General features: G+C 37.7%; 1 protein-coding gene across 1 annotated transcript in view; it reads left to right on the forward strand.

Moving 5' to 3' along the window:
• Window positions 1–23739, forward strand: part of LOC100492237 (potassium voltage-gated channel subfamily H member 8) — a 220637-nt gene that overhangs the window by 171193 nt on the left and 25705 nt on the right. Inside the window, exons 8-11 of the mRNA XM_018097592.2 lie at window positions 9450–9716; window positions 11987–12186; window positions 16139–16388; window positions 17742–17956. Coding sequence (XP_017953081.2) covers window positions 9450–9716; window positions 11987–12186; window positions 16139–16388; window positions 17742–17956 — 932 coding nt within the window. The remainder of the gene's footprint in view (window positions 1–9449; window positions 9717–11986; window positions 12187–16138; window positions 16389–17741; window positions 17957–23739) is intronic.

Consider the following 23739-nt stretch of genomic DNA (forward strand, 5'->3'; position numbering starts at 1 on the left):
CCTAGCTGGAGAGATGTAAGATTATTAGAGAAGTTTTTTAGACAGGCAAAATAGGGGAATCCTATCATTTAAGGGCATACATATATATTACTATACAAATAAAGCCAAAAAAGACCTGAAATATGTTCATTTTGTTAGTTTTGAATATATGACTTGTGTGCCTGTTCCCATAACCAGCACTTCTATGCTTCTTAGCTTACAGTTACCTAATTACGGACTCTTTTAGCTTCCTCTGGCACAGCTCTCCTCCTCTGTGCCTTTAACATAGCATTATTTTGTTTCATTTCCTTTATATAGCACCAACATATTCCACAGTGCTTTACAGACAATATACCTTGTTCACATCATAAATGTAGCCCTATTGTGCTACTGAAAGGAACCTCTGCCTGATCTACTTCTTTTTGGAGTCCTGTGCCTCTGCCATATGGAAAAGTAGGTACACTATAAAATGTTGTACCTCCACCTGTAATACCCCTCCATGGGAACTTCTCTGATGCACAATCACACCCAAAGGGAAGGTTGAGAGGTTTATTTTTAGTGTGCCGGTCAGAAGAAACTTCACATAATACTGCCGACTTGTTTGCTCTCTGAGCTGCCGGGGGTATCCTCATATGGCAGTTAGCCAAAGGGAGTCCTTTCCAGGACTCAGAACATTCTGTGCCCTGAAAAGAGCATGCTTTGTCCTTCAGAGGCCTGACAAGGACTTCTTTTTTCTTCGGCACCCTAAATAGAAAGTGCTTTTCTGCCACTGGGCTTCCCACTGACCTTTCACACTCAGTAATACCTGAGATCTCACCTTCTCTTACACTGCTGCTTCTCTCCCAGCATTTCCTTTTTTAGGCCTTTGTTCCTGTCAACTCACAATTGAAGGGACCTCCTCCTACTCCATGCACAGAACAACAAAGAGGATGGGATAGGTATTTACAGCTCCCTGTATTCATTTACACCATAAGCATTCCCACTCCACTACAGGGAACAGAATCCCAATGTGCACACTCTTTAGTTATTATGTGCAGTGTGGGTAGTGCAAATGTCAGAAGCAAATTTTTAGATGCACCATATTGTTTTAAACACAATTGTAGGGGATAAGCTAAACTTTTCCCTTTTCTGCCTGTGACATCATTCAGCCCAGTTAAAGGTAGGGGGATAATCTGATTGGCTGGGAGCACCGATGCATCTCTGGGAAAAGAGGAGGACCCAGGGAGTGCCTTGCTTTGGAGCTAAATCCATGGGTTAAACAAGAGGTTATAAAGGAACCTCTGCTGCAGCATACAGCTAGTACCAGTGTGAAAGAGACTGTCCAGATAAGACAGGTTTCCCCTTCATCCTATGTGGAGCTCGGTCAGAAGGAAAGGCCAAGAGCCCCAACTGTTCAGAGAGAGTCCATACTGTTGCTAGATAACCAGGAGGTGATCAGTGCCACTATGGAGAGTGTCTGCGCTGCAGAGCTGCCTGTAAACTCCAGTGTGTCAGCCTCTGAGAGCCCCCTATTGAGTAAGATACTAAAATGAGGCTATTGTGTGAGGAAAGGTGTTGTTTGTGTACCTGCTGTGTGGGAGCGGCTATTAAGTCCAAGAAGAGGTATTTTGGGGAACCTAGTGCTACCTGGGGTATAAGAGCTCTTGGGAAGGAACAGTTGCTTTCAACTGAATAGTGCATTATTTAATCTCATCTGAAGTTGATTGTGGGACTGTGCTAGGTAGACAGTGAGTGTGTTATCTGCTAGTGAGGCACATAGGTCCCCCACATGTCCCCAGTGCAGGATAATTATCTGTATTAGTTGCCTGTTCTTTATTTCTATATAAAGTATATCTTTGTTGCTAAAAACTGTGTGATTTATTTTCCTAGTGGAACTCCCCTGAGATGTACTCCTCAGTTCTCCTCCACTAGGTAGAGGCACTGTGCTGTAAATCCAAGTACCCAGTATCTTTAATGCAAAGAGGGGTCAGGTCTACTGGATTGCAAATAATTAACAGCCAAGAAAATAGTGTGTTAGCCAATTCTACAGGAGTGCAATAAGAAAAGGATTACACAATGCAACCTTCATTTTCCAGTTACAGCATAATTACAGGTGTGTGTAGAATTTCATCCTCTGTTTTAATAGGAACACGTTTGCATTTACTGTACATGTGGTAGCAAATCTGATGCAAGCTGTAGCTAGGATTTTCAGAGTAGGGAGTGTGAAGCAACCCGCTGTGGGAAGCATGGGAATATCACCATTTGGGGTTGCAGTAGAGCCCAGTGTCAAAAGACATACTTCAGTAGCATGATTCAGTTGCAAAGGCAGGTCGTATGAAATGGCATTTACAACAACTAGACGGAAATGCAAGGAGAGTGTTTGGATGCAAGTACCTTTAACAAACTATATAAATATATGAAAATTTGTGTTGATTTTAGCCCAACCACATATACAGCTGTGTTTAGAAATAACCCACTGATTTACTTCACGTGTCACGTGTGATGAATAGATATTTTTCCAGATATACAGTATATATATATATATATATATATATATATATATAGTAATATAACATATTTATAACAGTATTGTAGTATATGTATATATATATCACTGTAGAGCCAACTCTATACACATTTATGGAACTCTTCATACAGACAAGCATCCATATCATGCAATTATAAAGACAAATGGCTTCCACAAAGCGCTTTTTATACCTAAAACATATTGTGTTGATTTATACCCATGATTTAATGGCAGCAGTGTGAATTTATATTTGGTAGCTCCACTACTCTTTTAAACTTTTGTCCATCACATGGAATTTTCATAACACACTGTAAGTCGTAAAGGTTAGTTGCTTCTTTTTCACCAGGCTCTTCTTAGGTGTGAATGAATAATGGGCACTATTGATGTAGTTAAGTGAGAAAAAATATGTACGTTTCAGGGGTTTGACACTTCAATACATCAAAGTGAATGTGTACAATAACACCGTTTGTGTTGTAGCTGAACATGCTCTGGGCAGAATACAAATGGGGAAAACTGATAAAATGATAAATAGTGTTTGATGGATTAACAATTTAAAAGCCTTTCCCTGGCTGTACAGACATTCTGTGGAAGGAATGTAAGCATGTAGGCTGGTGTCCACCTTAGGGAAGTGTTAAATAGGAGGAACATGCCTGTTCTCTACATCTTAGCCTCCTGAGATTGTGTGAGCAGAATATAACTTCCTAACTGTGTAGCAAATCAAGGCAGGCGGTTGGAATGATGCCCAGGAAGGTTGTTTAAAAGGTGTCTGTCATCTCACAGCAGCTCCACTGTAACACAACAATAATCTGACTTCCTAAACTTCACATAGCTTTTATTTAGACTAGAAAGTACAGGCATCTAAGCTTTGGCAGTGAAATGGATGCTACAGACTCATTGGGGGGGGGGGGGGGGGCTCTTGCAAACGACTTACAAATAAATCACTGTAAAAAGAAGAAATACAAAGACATAGGAAATATGCAATAATGCCCTTACCAAAAGCATTCAATCACATATTTGTTTTTATCAATAAATGATGCTGTGTTCTGCTTGTGATCCAATCAGTTAGCTATAGTGCTATATTACTTCAAACTGCAGTGTTAATTCATTTATGAAATGCTATTCCATTTTACTTTCCACCCAATGCCACAAGACAGCTATCATACATAGGGAAACATACCTTTGTTTTACAAAATACTATATAGCAACAATAATTCAAAAAGCAAAATAATATATAAAATAGAGTTGCTTTCAAGAATTGTTCTGTCCCATATTTACTCCTGGTAATGCCTCTGATCTGCTCAGCATTGATCCTCCAAACGCCACCTCTTTACTGGGGAGTCTAAGCAGTCCTGGCCCCCTACTTGAACTAGGCCACTAATAGGAATCCTGCCAGTCTCAGCTAATAAGGGGATTCTCTAAATCAAAGTCACCAAATTGTTCCATGACAAATAAATGCACATGGCTGCTGGAAATGTGTTTTTACAGATCAATCACTTCAAATACATATTATTTTTATAATACACAAGTTTCGGGGTATCATCTACACAAGTGATGTCATTAAGTGCCAATCATAACTAATGAGATAACTAAGCACCATTTATAAGAATATATTTTATAGGTTATTTATGACTTGTGTATTATACAGAAACAAACGTCTGCTACAAAAAAAATTCTTGTTTTGTTAGAAAAATATGATAATGGTCCAGCATGTTAGAATCCCTCCGAGCACTGCATTTCAGTTTTTAGCATGCAGAATCCATATGGCAGACCACTTTCTTACAAATACAGCAATATTCGGAGGCAACAGGAGTTCATAGCGCACAACATCCCTTTCAAGCAGAATCTAATGCAGTGCATTAAGTACTATATGTTATTACCAAGAGTTGGGGCTTTCAGTAAATACTGTCAGTGCCAGATTCTCCTTCTCAAGCAATTTTATTTTCACAGGGAATAATTTATTAACTATTGCTCTGCTAATGCTTTCTCTTCAATTCACAAAGATAATAAATCCAATCTTTTTGCCTAAAACTTTGCTCCCACTTCACCTGTCATATGTTGTACTAAAACACATACAGCCTAATTTATTTTAGTCATTATTAATTGGTCTCTGCCAAAATAAGTACAGAAATCACCCTGTAACTGCTGAAAATATGGATGGGAGCAGTGAAATCCATGGGTTAGCTGGTACTCCTATAAGGTTATGCAGAATGCTTGGAACCTGAGGTTTTTCAGTCATTAGTTTGCTAAAAGCCATTTAATTGTTAAATGAACCCAATAGGATTGTTTAGTCATCAATATGGATTGTGCAGCTTAGTTACCATCAAGTAAAAGCTATTGGTTTATTATTACAGAGAAAAAATAAATCATGTTTAACTGTTAAAAGTATTTGCCTAAAATAGACTCTGTGGGACATAGCCTTCCTGTAATTTAGAGCTTTCTGGATAGTGGGTTTCCAGATAAGGGATCATATACCTGTAGTAAGGAAGGGCAAGGTAAGGTGCCGCTTGGAACAAAATGTTTTAGGGTTTGACTAAAGGACATGAACAACCTGAGGAAGAGTAAAGTATAGAAAGGGATTCATTTATTTGCATTTAATGTACATAAACAGTGATTGTTTGGACTGGTTTCATGGCTTCATATTGTTTCCAAAAACTATTTTCTGTTTTTACCTTGTAGTTCTGTTCATTATTAACTAGAAATAGAGCAGAGGCATGAGTTTGGATTTAACTTTAAAATGTATAGGCTTATCCTGACAACAGGGAAAGGTTTTAATCAACAGTATTTTGAAATAGTTACAATAGAAATAAATTCAAAAAACATTTTCCAATTCAAACTGAATTAATTTGCAAAACAAAATTCCCACAATTCATCCATTTCTTTGTTTAAAGGAACAGTAACATCAACAAATTAAAGTGTTTTAAAGTAATTAAAATATAATGTGCTGTTGCTCTGCAAAAAAACATTTTTTTTTGTTTTTGCTACAGAAAAGCTACTATATAAATAAGCTGCTGTGTAACCACGGGGGCAGCCATTCAAGCTGGAAAAAAGGAGAAAAGGCACAGGTTACATTGCAGATAACTAGTAGATAAGCCCCATATAATGGGGGTTTATCTGTTATCTGCTAAGTTACCTGTGCCTTTTTTCCTTTGAATGGCTGCCCCCATGGCTACACAGCAGCTTACTTATATAAACTATAGTAGTCTTTCTGAGGCAAACACACCAGTTGTAGCAATGCAGGGCAACAGTACATAATATTGTTATTACTTTTATATACTTTCATTTTTTGGTGTTACTGTTCCTTTAAGCCATTTAAATGGGAATACACAGAATATGTGCAGAATAGCTGCATTCCATATACCAAACTTACTATACAGGCCCTTAAGATCAGAAACCCTATCATGGGTTTCCTTCTATGTTAAAGGAAGACTATAGCCCCAAACAATGTAGGTCTCTATAAAAATATATTGCATAAACAAGCTCATATGTAAAACCCTGCTTCATCTAAATAAACCATTTCCATAAAAATAAACTTTTCCAGTAGTATGTGCTATTGGGTAATCCTAAATGGAAAATTGCCATTTTAAGAATTAAGGGCCGTCTCCTGGGATCATAGTAGGATTCACAGTGCACACAACAAGCCAAGGCACACATACATGCTAGGCCCCATCAGCCAATGAATGGACAGAGTTCTGTCTTTTGTTCCCACACTACTTCCTGTTACAGTCAGAGCTGCATTATTTCCTGTCATGTGATCTCTGAGGGAGCACACAGCTCATCACTAAATGGTGGATAAGAGAAAGGGTGTAAAAGTGCAATATTTACTGATATAGATATATATCTATATCAGTAAATGGGAGAAACGGAGAGAAATCAGTGATTTAGTCATTGTACTCTGAATGTGTATTATGGGTTCAGTTCCTTCTGTCAAATTCTGTAAGAATTCCTCCTGGCCTTGGGCAAGACAGTCTCCTTGAACTGAATTTGGGGTAGGCTGTAAGGGCCGGATTGATCGTGCCTGAACAGTGATGGATCTAATTGGGAGAACTATATTAAAAATAATAAAAACCAAAAGGCAGCTGCTTGTCCTAAAAATACACAACATTTTGATTACTTTGCTATTTTTTTATAGATAAATGGCTACTCTAACAAGCCTACTTTTACCTGTATACCTTTAATACAGCCTACAAGAATCCATCATCCACTTTTTTCCCATTACTACTTATACCCTGCTGTAGCTTCCCATCAGTTGTGCATTAGACAATTTGTCCTTAGAAGCTTTTCATTCATCGCCCCTTCCTCACAGTAAACACAACAGCCCTTATGGTCAGTTCAGAATAAATTTAGTTCAGTTAGTTCAGTTCTAGAACTGAGCCATAAAACCCTTCTTCCTAATAGCATTTGCCTCATAAAACTCAGGAAAACTTCATATAGAAAGCCTATCGGTAACACACAGAATCTTCACAACAGCCATAATTATGGCCCTGCTTTTTTTCTTTTTGTTTCTCTTGTCTTCAGATAGTAAGATCTTTGGTCCAGTAGCCCCTTTTCAGTTGTAGATACACATAATTAACTGTCTTTCATTTATTAATAAAAATGAACTATAGAAATATATAATGCAATTTAAATAAATAATTCTTAATTATTTTTACAGATTTGCTTCTTCTGTGTAATTGTAAAACAGTACTTGGTACTTAATGGTAACTAAGCTGTAAGAATCATTATTGGTGGCAATAGAACCCAATGTTTTTAATATTTTAATGTTTTCTAGCAGCCTTAAGTCAAGGTGCTCCAAAGCACATCAAATCCTATATCCAGAAAACCCCAGCTCCGAGAATTTTGGATAATTAATCCCATATACCTGTATTTAGAGAAGGATTTCTTTGTTGTCTTTCTTTTCATTTCTTGATCTGGGTAATGATAATATTTCATAGTACAAGATACATATATTTCTATGGCATTAAGTACATGTATGGGACCTGTTATGCTGTTATACTTGGCACCTGGGGTTTTCCGGAAAAGGGATCAATAATTTGGATCTCCATACCTTAGTAAGTCCACTCAAAAATCATTTAAACATTAAATAAATCCAATAGGATTGCTCTGCCTTCAATAAGAGTTTATTATATATTAGTGCTCAAATACAAGCTACGGTTTAAAACATTTGAATTATGTGATTAAAATGCAGTCTATGGGAGATGGCCTTCTTGTGATTTGGAGTTTTCTGGATAATAGGTTTCCAAATAACGGATCCCATACCTGTACTATACTCCTATTTGATGTTTCATTAATGTTTATTACAACAGTGTATGGCAATTTTGCAAAGCAAAGTGTTAATATTTAGATTTGTGTTTACGACAGAAGCTAAATAATGTCTAATTAACACCCCTCTAGTAGGCTTTCTTGTAAAAAAAACACATATCCTGCACATTTTCACACATTCAACAAGGACTATTAGGCAATTAGATCCTGTATTATTGCACCAGAAATTTATCAAAAACAAAATTGAAGTTATTATGGATATTTCCAAGATGAAGATTCTACCAGTGGCTGACGTTGGATGAAACTGCTGAACTAGTGATGTGCAGGTCAACAAAAAATTGACCCACACCCAACCCTAACACTTCCACTTTTTACCTGCGCCTGACCCTTTCATGATGTGCTGAAAGGGGCAGGGCACACAGGCAAGAATCTATAAATACCAACTGCTGAAGGCAGAAGCTTTGCATAGGAAGGGTCACAGGCAGGGTGGGCACATTGTAAAGTTGTGTGGATGCCGGCCTGAAGCCACCCAACTTGCGGGTCCTGTGGGTTTCGGGCCAGCCCGCATATCACTATGGAAAACAACCCCCTCCCTCAAAGGCAAACTCCTTAAACTAGATGTTTTCAAACTGATATCTAGCCAGTAATGAAGCGTATTAAATTTCTTCCATGCCTAAATAGTTTTTCACTTGCCGTGTCAGTTTAAAGTAATACTATTGTGCATTTCAGTTGCCCATATCATATCTACAGTATATGATTTATGATAAATATATATATATACAGCATCATATGTTTTCTGCCTTTTTTCCAAGTATCACGAGATGGTCTGGAAAAATAGATGGTAGTTTACCCTTCTTTCCACCTTTCCATCAATACATAGGTGAAACAAGCAGGAGAAATTGTAGTGTGCCTATATAGCAGTGCCTCCTACTTGTCACAGCTTAGAATTGCTCATAAGAAGGGTGCAAAAAGCAATGTCCACCTATCCTTCCTAGCACTGATAGTTGCATGGCACAGAAAAGAAGGGCAGGAAAGGAGAGCAGCTGCTGTGCAGAGCAGTCCTTTTTAACTAGGGTTACATGTTGCAGTAACTAAACTATATATGGAGAATAACAAATACCATTATGTAACAACTGTCAGTATGCCTACATACATCTGTCAGTATCACAAAATAGTTACCTCGTGTGACCTTAGTCTGAGGAAAGCAGCCAAAGTGCTTGCTACTTTGGGAAACCATGACATGACTGTAAAAGAAAGATATTGTTTTAATATCTGAGTGTTTTAAACAGCATAATAATATATGTACATTTTTATAGGTCTCTTCAGGTAAGCGAGAAGTGGTGTATGTCAAGTGAGAAGTTGTACGTCAAGGCTGGCCCCTTTATTGCTTTTTTCATTTACAATAACCCTTTTCTCCAATTTATATTAATACAATAAAAACAATAAAATAATTTCTAAGCTTGGTGCTTTTCAAATTATCCCTTTTATGCAAAGTTGGCAACAAGCCTTTCTGGAACAAGTCTGCCTCAGTAACAGAACAGAAATGTTTACCGGAAGTAATAAATCCCTGTAACATAGCATGGAGCAACAGTTTCACCAATTTCTTCTACATTCAAGTACCATTCCCCGGTTTGGTTGTGTTTAGAAACTGCACCTTCCAAATGTTATACATTCTCTTTATCATTATATTTTATGCTTTCTCCAGGGTGGCTGCACGAGTTTTCCAAACGATTGGGATTGCCGTACACTCCAGTAGAGAAAATTATTTCAACCAATAGCAACATCCACTCCAATGGCAGCCATGGAGGGAACCAAACGCTGTTTGATCTAATTGGTGGACCATCCCTTCGAAGCTCTTACATCACCTCCCTCTATTTTGCTCTTAGCAGTCTGACTAGTGTGGGCTTTGGCAATGTATCTGCCAATACTGATGCAGAAAAGATCTTTTCTATCTGTACTATGATGATTGGAGGTGAGTCAGAATGCACATATAAATCCTACGATCCAGAAAGAACATCATGATGGGCAACATGTTCCGTAGTGTTCTGGTGATTACCAATTGCCCGCATGGGTCAAGAAAATAGATGTTAGCCTTTCCAACAATTACGGTAGTAAGTAAAATTGCTATATTGAAATAGACCAAGGATCTCCAGCCAGCAGCTCACAAGAAACATGTTACTTACCACCCCCTTTGATGTTGTTTCCAGTGGCCCCTAAGCAGGTGCTCAATTTTTTTTACAGGTATGGGATCCCTTATCCGGAAACCTGTTATCCAGAAAGTTCTGAATTATGGAAAGGCAATCTACCATAGACTCCATTATAAGCAAATAATTCTAATTTTTAAAAATGGTTTCCTTTTTTTCTGTAATAATAAAACAGCACCTTGTACTTGATCCCAGCTAAGATATAATTAATCCTTCTTGGATGCAAAACAACCCTATTGGGTTTATTCCATATTTAAATGATTTTTAGCAGACTTAAGTTACGGAGATCCAAATTACAGAAAGATCCCTTATACGGAAAACCCCAGGTCCTGAGCATTCTGGATAATAGGTCCCATACCTGTACTGGTTTTTGTCAGGTTTTGGAGGAATTAAAAAACACAAGTATACAACCAAACAGGCTGCCAGTTCACATTGGTCTCAAATGATTATAGGCAGCACTCTGTCTTAATTCATTAAAATGCCTTTATTGTCACAATGGCGGCAGCTGCAACATTTCGAGCCTGATTGGCTCTTTATCAAGCTCCGCAAGCCCTAGGAATTTTTTCGTTGCTTATGTGATTTTCCAACACTTTCTACTTTTAAATGTATATCCCTTGAAAACAAAATGTTGGGGACCCTTGATTTAGACAGTATTGTCTTTATTCTCTGAATGCATCTTCACACGTGTGACACATGGGGTCACATACGCAATTATTTCTGTATAGCATTATAGATTGCCAACAGAGCTATGTAGTCTCAGAAAGAAAATGTAGAACTATATGAGCTGTTATCCAGAATTCTTGGGACTTGGAGTGTAGATCAGTGGTTTTTAAGTTGGAACACCATGTCACAAACAAAGAAAGAAAAAGTTAAATACAAGCAATACTAATTATTTTACCATCAACATCCCCAACCAGTGGCTCATGAGCAACATATTGATCACCACCCCCTTTGATGTAGCTCCCTGTGGCCTCAAAGTAGGTGCCTGTTTTTACATTTCTGGTCTGGAGGCAAATTTTGGAAGCACAGAGAGACAGAGCCTCCTGCAGGCTAGCTGCTCACATGGGGCTACCAAAGCCAATCACATACCTTATTTGATATCCCCAAAGAACTTGCTTGTGGCTCACCGACTCTTTTTACATCTGAGTGTGGCAAAATAATTGGTGATCCCTCTACTATGAGGTTCTCAGCAACAACAGCAACAATCAAAATGCCTTTCACAATCTGCAGTCACTTCCAAATCAAATGAATGACATAAGCTCTTGTTATAGCAAACTTTGGTGCTGTTAGGTGGGAATCAGTTGGTGATGCTTAATTAAGTGAAGAAAGGTAGTACAATGTTAATTTAAGAAAATCTGGACAACTTTTTTTTATATATACATTATACATACAGCTGTGTATTCTAAAACTTCTAAATAGCAGTATATTGTCTGCCATTCTATTCAGTGCCTGTAATTGGTAAGCGATTTATCACAGGCGGAGAATTTCTCCCACCCAGTTGGGAGGATGCAGGGGTCCATTGTGCTGGATCTCAGTGGATGACAGCCAAGTCAGTGTGTTTTTCAGACTTTCATTTGTACACTTTTTTAAAAAAATTCCATTGTCTGAAAAATAAACGCTTAGACATCATATTATATTTTAGGCGCATGGAGCAAATCTTATCTCCTACTATTTTATGTCAGAGGCTGTAAACGCTTTGTGAAAGTTTCTATAAAGCTTTTCTCTGATCATCATGTATCATTTTCCTGTGTATGATTCTCAGTAAGGAAATAAAATTGCAGTTAGGGTATATTTTCTACAATGCTGTGTGTGCCAAATGCATTGAGAAAGTTTACTTCCATCTGTATATGTATTAGATCATCCACCAGTCAGATGTAGCGTTTATTTTATAGCTTTTAATTGTAGTTAATTGTAGCCAAAAATGTGTACAAATATAGTTAGATTTATAAATATAAATGATATTTATCATTTTGTCTACTGACTGATAAAAAATCAGTTTCTTTCTCCATGTCTTACTCAGCCTTTACTCTTTATTTAGCACTCATGCATGCAGTGGTATTTGGTAATGTCACTGCCATCATTCAGAGGATGTACTCCCGACGGTCTCTGTACCACACTCGTACCAAAGACCTCAAAGATTTTATCCGTGTGCACCGCATGCCCAAACAACTTAAGCAAAGGATGCTAGAATGTTTCCAGACCACGTGGTCAGTCAACAATGGCATTGATGCTAACGAGGTGGGAATTCGTTTTATGGCACATATGAAAAAGAAGTACATCTACCTGGCAGGCTCAGAAAATTCTTTCTCTTGCTATAGAACAAATGTAGTCTTGCTTATCTATATATTCCACTGGCATAAAGCCCAAAGCAGTGCTGATTTTAATTTTCTGGTATTTGCGAGATGGGAATGGGGTCACTGCAATAAAATCAAAATGACACATTTGGAATTAATCATGAGGTATATTTTGTCACTATCTGTACACTCATTATTATATGTGACAAACTGCAGCCAAGTTTCTCTACCATTTTGTTGTGTTATGTCTCTTCCGTGTAACACAGTGGAAAAAGAATACCAAAATTTACCACTAGATGGTGCATGGTCTATGGCATTTTAAGTATTTTCACTCTAGCACCATCTAGAGGTAGGATTTAAAAAATGGTGTCTGAACACAATGAGACAAAATATGAAAACTTGCTGGCTGCCTCAGTACATCAAGAGTCTCTAGAGTATAAAATGTATACATGCTGCCTCTTTAAATCCCTAATAGAACAGCATCCTGACCATGTAGTGCAGCTATGGGTGCCAGTTCATAAAGAAATACTTGATCTATTTAATGAATGTGTGATTTGGAATACAGGTATTTTTATATATTTTGCATTGTGTTGTTTCAATTATCATCTACAAAACCATAAAGTGTCTGTCAAGCATAAAATAAATATGTTGCCTAAATCCTTAATAAGATAGCACCTTGACCATGGGGTCTGGTTATGGGTGCCGGTTCATAAAGATATCCTTGATCTGCTAGTGAACATGGTTGTGTATCTGTTTTCCCAGCTATAGCCCAACTACACCTTCAGTGCTTATCCTTTCTTGGAGTTTATTCATTTAGGCAATTAGTGAGAAATACTTTCTTCACCTTTCACTTTAAATCCATTAGGATATTACTTAGTTCTACAATCATGCCCATGGCAACCAACTCAGTTATCAGCTTGAAACTACTGGTTTATAAGGAACTGCCTTTAAAATATTGTTCTCTTTATGACACTGTTAAAGGTCCTAGAATAAATGCTAATATTTAGCAGGACAGTTAAATGGCATCTATTTTACTTTTTTTGACAATAACTTCTGACTCAAGTAAATGTTTATCACTTCTGGTTCTCTTTCACTACTACTGTAGTTCACATGAGCCATAAGCAGAGCCCTTCCCACTGACTGCACCTGGAAGCAATCACAGATATTTTGCCCATTGGATTGTCATTATTTCTCTAAATAAATTGCAGTGGTCCCCCCAAGCATATTAGGTAGTGAGGAAAGAATTTTCCTTTTTGTATTTAAGTTTTCCCTCCCTGTAGAGAGTTCATTATTATAGAGAGAGAGAGTGAGGCTACACTTTAAGTCCCACCAAGTTTCAGAGATATTTACATAATTTGAATTGATGTACCTCAAAGTATAAAAGCAGGATGCATGTTAAAGAAAAAACAAATGTTGCAGTGTTTGTTAGCTTTCTCTTCCTGACTATGTGAAGTCACACAAGCCCTGCAAGACTGGTATTTATCCAAGACAAATCCTGTTCCTAGGAACAGAAGACTCCAATTGTTAGAAAAGAAGAAAGACTTTACATGTAGAGGCCATGTAATTCCCCTGTGTTCATTGAAGATGGTACAATAGCTACTTCAATTGCCAGAGGCTGGATGCATCCACTGAGTTCTCCGAACAACAAAAGCAGCTATTGTCATTCACTACAAACACTGATATGGAGCAGCCTGGGTTGACAGTCATTCTTTTGGCAGAGTAGTTGTTCCAAATAGAAATTCAAGCCTTTTCACCTGTCACTTATGCCTCCATTAACCCACTCTGTTTTAGAAGATTTCTAAGTCTCAAAAAAGGTTAAAACAAGGTTAAAATAAAGTAAAGTGAATGTAGCCAAAGAAAACAGCAGGGAGTCGTAGACTATTTGCCAAAGATGTGATGTCTTTTACTGGAGGTAATTACAAGCTATCATGTTTGCTATACTAGACATACTTGATGAAGAGATCTAAGTAGTCTTGAAAGCTTGCAATTTCCCCTGACACTTTTAGCTAATAACAAGGTGTCAATTATTCAACAAACATTCTTTTTTTCAGTCTTGAAAAAGCACTTTGTAAACCAAAGAAAATGCCATCTTGGCACTCCCCTGACTTTATTCTGTAAATCCTGAATGTGTTAATACATTAAACTGGAGAAAGGTTTGGTCTCCACCATAAATTAAGTGAGATTTAGAAGATGACAGCAGAAAGCAAATAATTGTTCAACACAGCTTGTATATTTTAAAGAAAAATATATCATTGCCAGGTGTAGGTAACAAAATATAGGTATAGACTGGACACAGCACTCACATTTTGTCCGAACTCCTGGACCTTTCTCCAGGAGTTGGAAAGGTCCATGTGTTGGGACTGAAGCTCTAAAAATAGCATGATAGTGATTACACATCTGTAGAAAGCTATTCCATAAATGCTGATGCTTTCTTTCTGAAGATGGAAAGCCATAAGACACCATACATTATTATACAGATCATATTGAAGGGGGTACTAAGTTACTTTGCTTTATAAAACCCATCTGCTGACCTTAACATGTGCCCCTTTATGTGGTAAAAGTTGGGGATCAGACTCTGTCAACTTACCTGCAGCCATATATTCTTAGTTCTCTTTCACAGCTTGGTGTTGCTGGAAGCAGACCTTGTTGCACTGGCATTATGTGGCTTTCACTTCTCTCTATGATCCCATACAAAAATAGCGAAGGATCATATTTTTTCCATCATGAAGTCATAGAACTTTTATAAAGTTTTCTATATCTCTTAAATGGGGTTGTCCACCTTAAAACTAACTTTAAAGGGGGCATTTACTAATGGTACATTTTTTTCACGATTCATATTTTTTTGATTACAATTTTGTTGCTGAAAAATGTTTTTTTCTATTTATAATGCAACAAATCTGAAAGAAAAAATATGGCTGTCGAGATCACATAGAAGTCAATGGCAGGTGTCCTTTTTATAACTGGAAGATTTTTCTTTGCTTTGTGGTTTTAGAGGTTTTCAGGGTTTTTTGTACAGCAATACAAAAATGTTTTAGCTTCTGCATCATTTTTGCTTCTTCAGTTTGGATCTTTGAATAAATGACTAGACAGTCATGGTTTCAAATAACTATAAAACCTCAAAAATCCAAATGCTGATAAATGCCCCACTAATGTCATGTAGAGAGTGATATTCTGAGACAATTTGCAGCTGGCCTTTTTTTTATCATTTGTGGTTTTAGAATTATTTAGCTTCTTGTTCAATTCTCCAGTTTTGAATTTCAGCACCTGTTTGGTTGCTAGGGTCTAAATTGCCCTAGCAACCAGGTAGTAACCAGGTAGCAACCAGGTAGTGGTTTGAATGATAGACTGATATATGAAAAGGAGAGGGCCTCAATAGAGAAAACAATAAAAAAGTAAAAATAACAATAAGTAAGCATAACAATAGTTTTTGCCTGCTGGGATAAGTAACCCCCCCCCCCCCCCCCTTCCTTGAAAGCTGGAAAAAGGCAGAAGAAGAATAGAAATAATTAAAAAACTATAAATGAAAACCAATTGAAAAACAGCTTTAAACTGGCCATTCTATACCATACTAAAAGTTAACTTAAAGGTGAATCACCCCTTTAATATATGAATCTGTGCATGCCAACATCTCCTGAATTAATAATGAATTTCACACTTGCTTAGCTTTTTCCCCATAACTTACATGTATAAAAGGGTATTGCTATTTACACCTTAGGATCTCTTTAGTCAGAGACTGATCTTATTTATTCTGTGCTATAATACTCAGTAATATAGGGTTCCCTTGAGAAATATTTATTTTAGAGTGATTAAACACTGGTCTCCCTGTACTATTCAATTAAACAGAACTAAGAGCCTAGGTGCTGCTCGCTTTGTTATGATTCTTTTCTTTCCTATAGCTTCTCAGGGACTTTCCTGATGAGTTGAGAGCTGATATTGCCATGCATCTGAACAAGGAGATCTTACAACTGCCAATTTTTGAGTCCGCCAGTCGTGGATGCTTGCGATCCCTATCTCTAAGCATAAAAACCTCCTTTTGTGCCCCCGGGGAGTATTTAATCCGACAGGGGGATGCCCTACAAGCCATATATTTTGTATGCTCAGGTTCCATGGAGGTACTGAGAGACAACACAGTGCTGGCCATCCTTGGTAAGTAGAAACAACTCTTATGGGAACAATTAATTATTTTTCATTCAACAGAAATCTAAAAGATCTACAGGAAGGTATGAAGACATAGTTTGTTTGCCCAGAACATTCCTTCTGGGTATACTTCTATTTCTACATCTAAATGCTAGCTGCTATATTTCCCTCTGCTCAGTAAAATCCCAAAGAATCTTTATAGACTACACTAACAGAACCTTTGTGGTCATAAAGAAGAGAAGAAGAATTCCACAAGTATAGAAATTTAAATGGTACTGAAATAAAAAAAAAGAACACCTTGCATTTGCAGTTATATTCTACTGATCAAAATGGAGTAATCTCCTAAAATCATATAGGTGTTTAATAAACTGCAGTCTATTCCATTAAATAAACATTACACAACATGTTTCAGGTAGCAGATATTTCTTTATTTACCTTGTAACATTTTTGGAAAAAAATAAATTTTATAAATGCTCCTATGGTTTCTGGAATGATATGTTCTGACCTTCTAAAATACAACATTCATCAACTACAAACTTATGGTATCTGTTAATTTATTGCAAGAGCTTATGAACAGGACAATGCTGGGCCCTGTCACTATTACAGAAAAATAACAAGGAAAGGTACTGCTGCATTTTTTAACAGTAAAACTAATAGGCACAGTGAGGATGAAAGCAACGGTCAGACAATGAAAATCGGCTTGATGGGTTATTCTATCCAATCTGCTTTCATTTGACAGCAGGGAATATGGATTGGCAGCAATTCTTTTTTCTTTTCTTTTTCTTTAAACATGACTTTTAACAGTAATAATAATAATAATAGTAATAATAGTACAGGTATGGGATCCATTATCTGAAAACCTGTTATACAGAAAGCTCCAAATAATGGAAAGGCCATCTCCAATAGACTCCATTATAAGCAAATAATTCTAAGTTTTAAAACTGCTAAAAAAAATAATAAAATAGTACCTTGTACCTGATCCCAACTGAGATGTATTTAATCCTCACTGGATGCAAAACAATCCTGTTGGGTTTAATTAATGTTTTATTGATTTTTTAGCAGACTTAAGTTAGAGATCCAAATTACAGAAAGATCCCTTATCTGGAATACCCCGTGTCCCGAGCATTCTGGATAACAGGCCCCATGCCTGTATAGGCATTTTATATAGAACTTATATCATGCTGTGGGATAATATAATAAAAACCACAATGTTTGCACCAGCTCTAGTAACCCATATGAATCAGTCAGTTTATAGCACTTTCTTGTTGCCTATGTAAAAGGATCTGATTGGTCACAGTGGGTTTCTACATTTGCACTTCACTTGTTATTATTGCTCATTACACTTTTGGTTTCTGCTTCCAGGGAAGGGAGATCTGATTGGCTCAGACAATCTAAATAAATATCAAGTGATAAAAACCAATGCCAATGTGAAATCTTTAACCTACTGTGATCTGCAGTACATCAGCTTGAAAGGCCTGCGGGAAGTTCTAGAGCTATATCCAGAATATTCCCAGAAATTCATTTCTGAGATCCAGCATGATCTAACCTATAATCTTCGAGAGGGCAGCGAAGCAGACGTAAGTAATACATTAATGAGGGAGATGCATGCTATGAAATGGCTGAAAAATGTCTTCCTTCTGCAAAACTAGTTAAAAAGACTTTTCCTATGTAGGTCACAGAGATGAAAACAGCTCTGATTGCTGTATATTTCTCTAATAGAAATCTGGTGCCTTTGGTGTGGTTTTATCAAGCTTTTGCAGCTGTGAGGCTTCATTAAAGGGAAATTGCTGACATCATCAGCAGGATATTGGTCAACCAGCTGGCAAAAAAAAAAAATCATTATCGACTAACTAGAAAAAAACTACAATCCTGCAAGGAAAAAAGATTGTTCAAACTGAGTTATTCTGAGAAATATATATTCTACGGAAAATTTTTGCAGTGGCAACTGCAGCAGTGCTTCCTTTGTGAACCTAAAGACTATTTGCACATACGGTGCAAATAAACAATGGTTTGATTTTATTTTAGTTACTAACTTTAGTTTATTTTTTTGTTTATCATGCCACATCATTTCAGTGTAGCGCTTAGGGGCCCGGAATGCATTTGGCATGTGCTGGAGCGGTGGGCCCTTAGCTGGGGGTGGTGGGGTGAGGCTGGAATGGTGGGGTTTTCCAGGGGGGCCCACCTTCCCCAGTCTAACACTTAACACCAGAAATGATGCCAGACAAGATATTGTATTTGATATGCGTCAAAATGCCCATGCAGCTACATTCATTTAGACATACTGGACGCAACTACATCAGCCAATACCCCCCTTTCCATTCACAAATATGCTGCAATTCTAGGAAAACTGCTACATTGTGAGTGGCTTGAGTAAGCATCAGCAGACATTGAGAGAAGGATAAGCACGCACAGTAGCGATGTATGGGACCCATGGGTTTACCGACATCCGCAGATCAAAAGCGGCATCACAAAAGGGCCTGGGTGTGGCGGGCACGCACCTATAAATTTAGAAGAGAGAAGACACAGGCCAGCAGTGTTAGGAGAAGCTACTGTAGAAGGTCAACCCAAACCCGCAAGTGATGTGCCATGGTCGGCTCTCATCACTACATTGAACATACAGATGAATGCACAACATGTTCATAAAGTGCACCTTAAGATGCCTTATCTTTATGTTCATGTAATATAGACAGTACAATACAAACACACATGCTTTGCTTCAAAAAATAATCTCTTATGTAGAGGTCTGTCTAACAGACATTATTAGGCACACTGACCAAAAATAAGCAAGGTTCATACTACCAAAGGGGAATTAAGTTATTCAGCCATGTGAAGCATGAAATAGACATGCTGTTTAGTGCTGCTCGTGCTGACACTACCTGAAGGGCAGAGAGCTACATAAAGAATGTAGTTGTCAGGAGAAAAACTGTTCTAGAATATGGTGTTTATACTCAAGGGCCTTGCTTACATAGTTACATAGTTACATAGTTACATAGGGTTGAAAAAAGACCTGTGTCCATCAAGTTCAACCCATCCAAGTAAACCCAGCACACCTAACCCACACCTACCAATCTATACACTCACATACATAAACTATAAATACAACCACTAGTACTAACTGTAGATATTAGTATCACAATAGCCTTGGATATTCTGATTGATCAAGAACTCATCCAGGCCCCTCTTAAAGGCATTAACAGAATCTGCCATTACCACATCACTAGGAAGGGCATTCCATAACCTCACTGCCCTCACCGTGAAAAACCACCTACGCTGCTTCAAATGGAAACTCCTTTCCTCTAATCTAAAGCGGTGACCTCTGGTGCGTTGATTGTTTTTATGGGAAAAAAGAACATCCCCCAACTGCCTATAATCCCCTCTAATGTACTTGTACAGAGTAATCATGTCCCCTCGCAAGCGCCTCTTTTCCAGAGAAAACAACCCCAACCTCGACAGTCTCACCTCATAGTTTAAATCTTCCATCCCCTTAACCAGTTTAGTTGCACGTCTCTGCACTCTCTCCAGCTCATTAATATCCTTCTTAAGGACTGGAGCCCAAAACTGCACTGCATACTCAAGGTGAGGCCTTACCAGGGACCTATAAAGGGGCAAAATTATGTTCTCATCCCTTGAGTCAATGCCCTTTTTTATACAAGACAGCACTTTATTTGCTTTAGTAGCCACAGAATGACACTGCCTGGAATTAGACAACTTGTTATCAACAAAAACCCCTAGATCCTTCTCCATTAAGGAAACCCCCAACACACTGCCATTCAGTAGATAGTTTGCGTTTATATTATTTCTACCAAAGTGCATAACTTTGCACTTATCAACATTGAACCTCATTTTCCAGTTTGCTGCCCAGTTATCTAATTTTGTCAAATCGCTCTGCAAAGCGGCAGCATCCTGCATGGAACTTATAGTTTTGCACAATTTAGTGTCATCAGCAAAAATAGAAACAATACTGTCTATGCCCACCTCCAGGTCATTAATAAACAAGTTAAACAGCAAAGGCCCAAGGACTGACCCCTGCGGTACTCCACTAACCACACTGGTCCAATTAGAAAATGTTCCATTTACCACCACTCTTTGTACTCTATCCTTCAGCCAGTTCTCTATCCAATTACAAATATTATGTTCTAGGCCAATATTCCTTAATTTGATCATTAACCTTCTGTGAGGTACTGTATCAAACGCTTTAGCAAAGTCCAAGTAGATGACATCAACTGCCATTCCAGCATCAAGGTTCCTGCTCACCTCCTCATAAAAGGCGACTAAATTAGTCTGGCAAGATCTGTTACGCATAAAACCATGCTGGCACAAACTAATAGTATTGTGAACTGCAATGTATTCAAGTACCCTATCCCTTATTACCCCTTCCAAAAGTTTTCCTACTACTGATGTCAGACTAACAGGCCTATAGTTTTCAGGCTGAGAACGGGATCCCTTTTTAAATAACGGCACCACATTAGCAATCCGCCAGTCTCTTGGCACCATGCCAGACCTCAATGAATCCTGAAAAATTAAGTGAAGAGGTTTGGCAATCACAGCGCTCAGCTCATTTAATACCCTGGGATGAATCCCATCCGGCCCTGGACCTTTGTTTACCTTTACATGTTCAAGTCTCTTTTGAATTTCCTCCCGAGTGCTTGCTGCAGTGTTGGTCTGTATTGCCAGCAACAGAAACACATGAAGCGAGTGTTGTTATTAGGGCTGCACAAATTAAGTTCCCCATGATGCCAAGAAACATTTAGCAATGAGTTAGCTGCAAATGTACAGTGTGTGTTGCTATAGTGATGGTTTTGGAGGCAGTTAGCAGGGCTGTCGTGCTCTCGGGGTTGATAGGCTTATATTAGGAATGTGCTGTAGTCAAAAATTCACAGACCTTCATGCTCCAAAATCTCATACAAGTAGGTTTGAAGCTATACATATAGATATAGATAATATAATACTGGATTTTAGATAAGGGGAATAATACACTATTATAGGGGTTAGTAATACTCCATGTTTTAGTAAAGGTTTAAAGGTTTAAATCTCAGAACATTCCATAAACGTATCTCATGCAGTAAAATGATCTACAGTAAATCTACAAACTTGCAACCAGGCATAGACTTGTGTATTTACTGACTGCATTGTAGGTTTTGCTAATTTTTATTCCCATGCTAAAGCCATTTTATATTCCTAAAATATATGAGCGCTGAATTGAATGTGATAACAGTTTTTTTTTTAAAATTAAATTAACCATAAAGATGTTGTAAGGACCAATACTTTACCACCACTGCCATGCCATTTGAATAAAAGTCTTATTTTGGACTGGACATATCATGCACTTGGACTACCAGCAACCATACCACTGAACCCCTCATATTCTTCAATAAAAATGTTCTATCCACTATATACTGTAACTAGCAGTCTAACCTGCAACTGTCTACCCCTGGATGGAGCAGACCTACAGGCTGTGCAAAAACTTGTGATACAGGGTTTTCTTAGATCTTTTCTTTTACTCTGTGTGTAAAATATGAGTAGTTGGAGTATTTAAGGGCTCTTTTGTAAAGGATGTATTTGTATGACACTGACATATACCTATAGAAAAAGAGAGGTCAGAATAAATGCAAAGTTTTCCCCAATTATATAAAAAGTCTAAATGATTTATTGGTTGATGTATAAGTAGTGTTGGTGACCTTTATCAATATCCACATGAATAGCTTTCTGTAAAATAGATATAGTATCTTAACAAAGTTTTTTGCACAACATATGAAACAACATATGAAACAATTAATTATAGTCAAACTGTGCAAAATGAGAATAATTATCCTAGTTTAATTAACAGGTTATAATACAACTTAACAGTATGATTCATGACTATACCCCATTATAAATACCACATTTTGGTGCAGAAAGATACAACTATGGAAGGCATTGTTGTATACCAATCATTTTATTCTGTATAGGTATGGAATCACTTATAAGGGAAACCTGTTATCCAGAAAGTTCCGAATTATGGAAAGGTTATCTCCCATAGACTCCATTATAAGCAAATAATTCTCATTTTTAAAAATGATTTCCTTTTATTCTCTAATAATAAAACAGTACCTTGTACTTGATCACAACTAAGATATAATAAATCCTTATTGGAGGCAAAACAAGTCTATTGGGTTTATTCAATATTTAAATGATTTTTAGCAGACTTAAGTTATGGAGATCCAAATTATGGAAAGGTCCCGTACCTGTACTGGATTGTCTAAACTATAACAGAGGCCAAGTTAAATTAGCCACTAGTAAGTTAGTTAGTAACCTTAGAGGTGCTGGTTCAAGTGCTGGTACTGTCTGCTGAATCTAATACCTTTCAATATATACGCTTCCTCCCCTACTGTGAGTAATTCCTCATACCTTGCCTGCTTCTTCACACCTACAGCCCAGAAAGGTTATCAGATAAAGGGATAAAATAGCATCCTCTTTCTGAGGGTAGGAGTGTGGAAAGAGCGTGGTGGTAAGTTAGGGATTACAGGATGTTCCAAGAGGGGCGTGTGTGTTTTGGGAGACAGAGGTCTAGGAAGCAACTGGCACAATGAGTCGTGAAGCCTAAGGAAAGAGAAACTATCTTCCACAAATGAAGAGAGGCCCAACATCCCTCCTACTAAGGCCCTTCTTTTACAGAATCATCAACCCTACTTCATTTTTGTAGCCTGGGGAACCAGTATACTAGCCTGCTTGTGGATTGGCTACACATGTAGTATCTGTGGTAACACTCTAGGTCAGTAATCCCCAACCACTGGCTCGTGAGCAACATGTTGCTCCCAATGGCCTCAAAGCAGGTTTTCATTTTTTGAATTTCTGACTTGAAGACAAGATTTGGAGGCATAAAGACCATGTGTACTGTCAAGCAGAGCCTTCTGTAGTCTACCAGTCATCATTGGGCTATCAGATAACCAATCACAGCCCTCATTGGTCATCCCCTAGGAAATGTTTTCATGCTTGCGTTGCTCCCCAACATTTTTTACATTTAAATGTTGCTCACGGGAAAAAAGTTTAGGGACCCCTGCTCTAGGTTTATCTTGCCAGTAGGTGCTGCTAACAGTTATGAACCTACATTTAAAATGTTACCAATATCTTGTGCTAATTACTTAATATAATTACTAGAAACTCCTATCCTTGACCTCTATGTTTGTTTGCCTGATAAATATACCATGTTATGGCTTCAAAAAAACCTGTTCCAGGAATCTACAATGTATGACTCTATCACTGTCTGCAGTCCAACAGAGCTCTGAGGGCCCCTTTGTTAGCTTTGTCTTAAAAATTCATAGGTGGCACCCAAGGGTTTGAGTACTGATTAATTTTAGATAGGGGTTGGGAGAACTAAGGG

The sequence above is a fragment of the Xenopus tropicalis genome, chromosome 9 (genome assembly GCF_000004195.4).
Source record: "Xenopus tropicalis strain Nigerian chromosome 9, UCB_Xtro_10.0, whole genome shotgun sequence".
NCBI lineage: Eukaryota > Metazoa > Chordata > Amphibia > Anura > Pipidae > Xenopus > Xenopus tropicalis.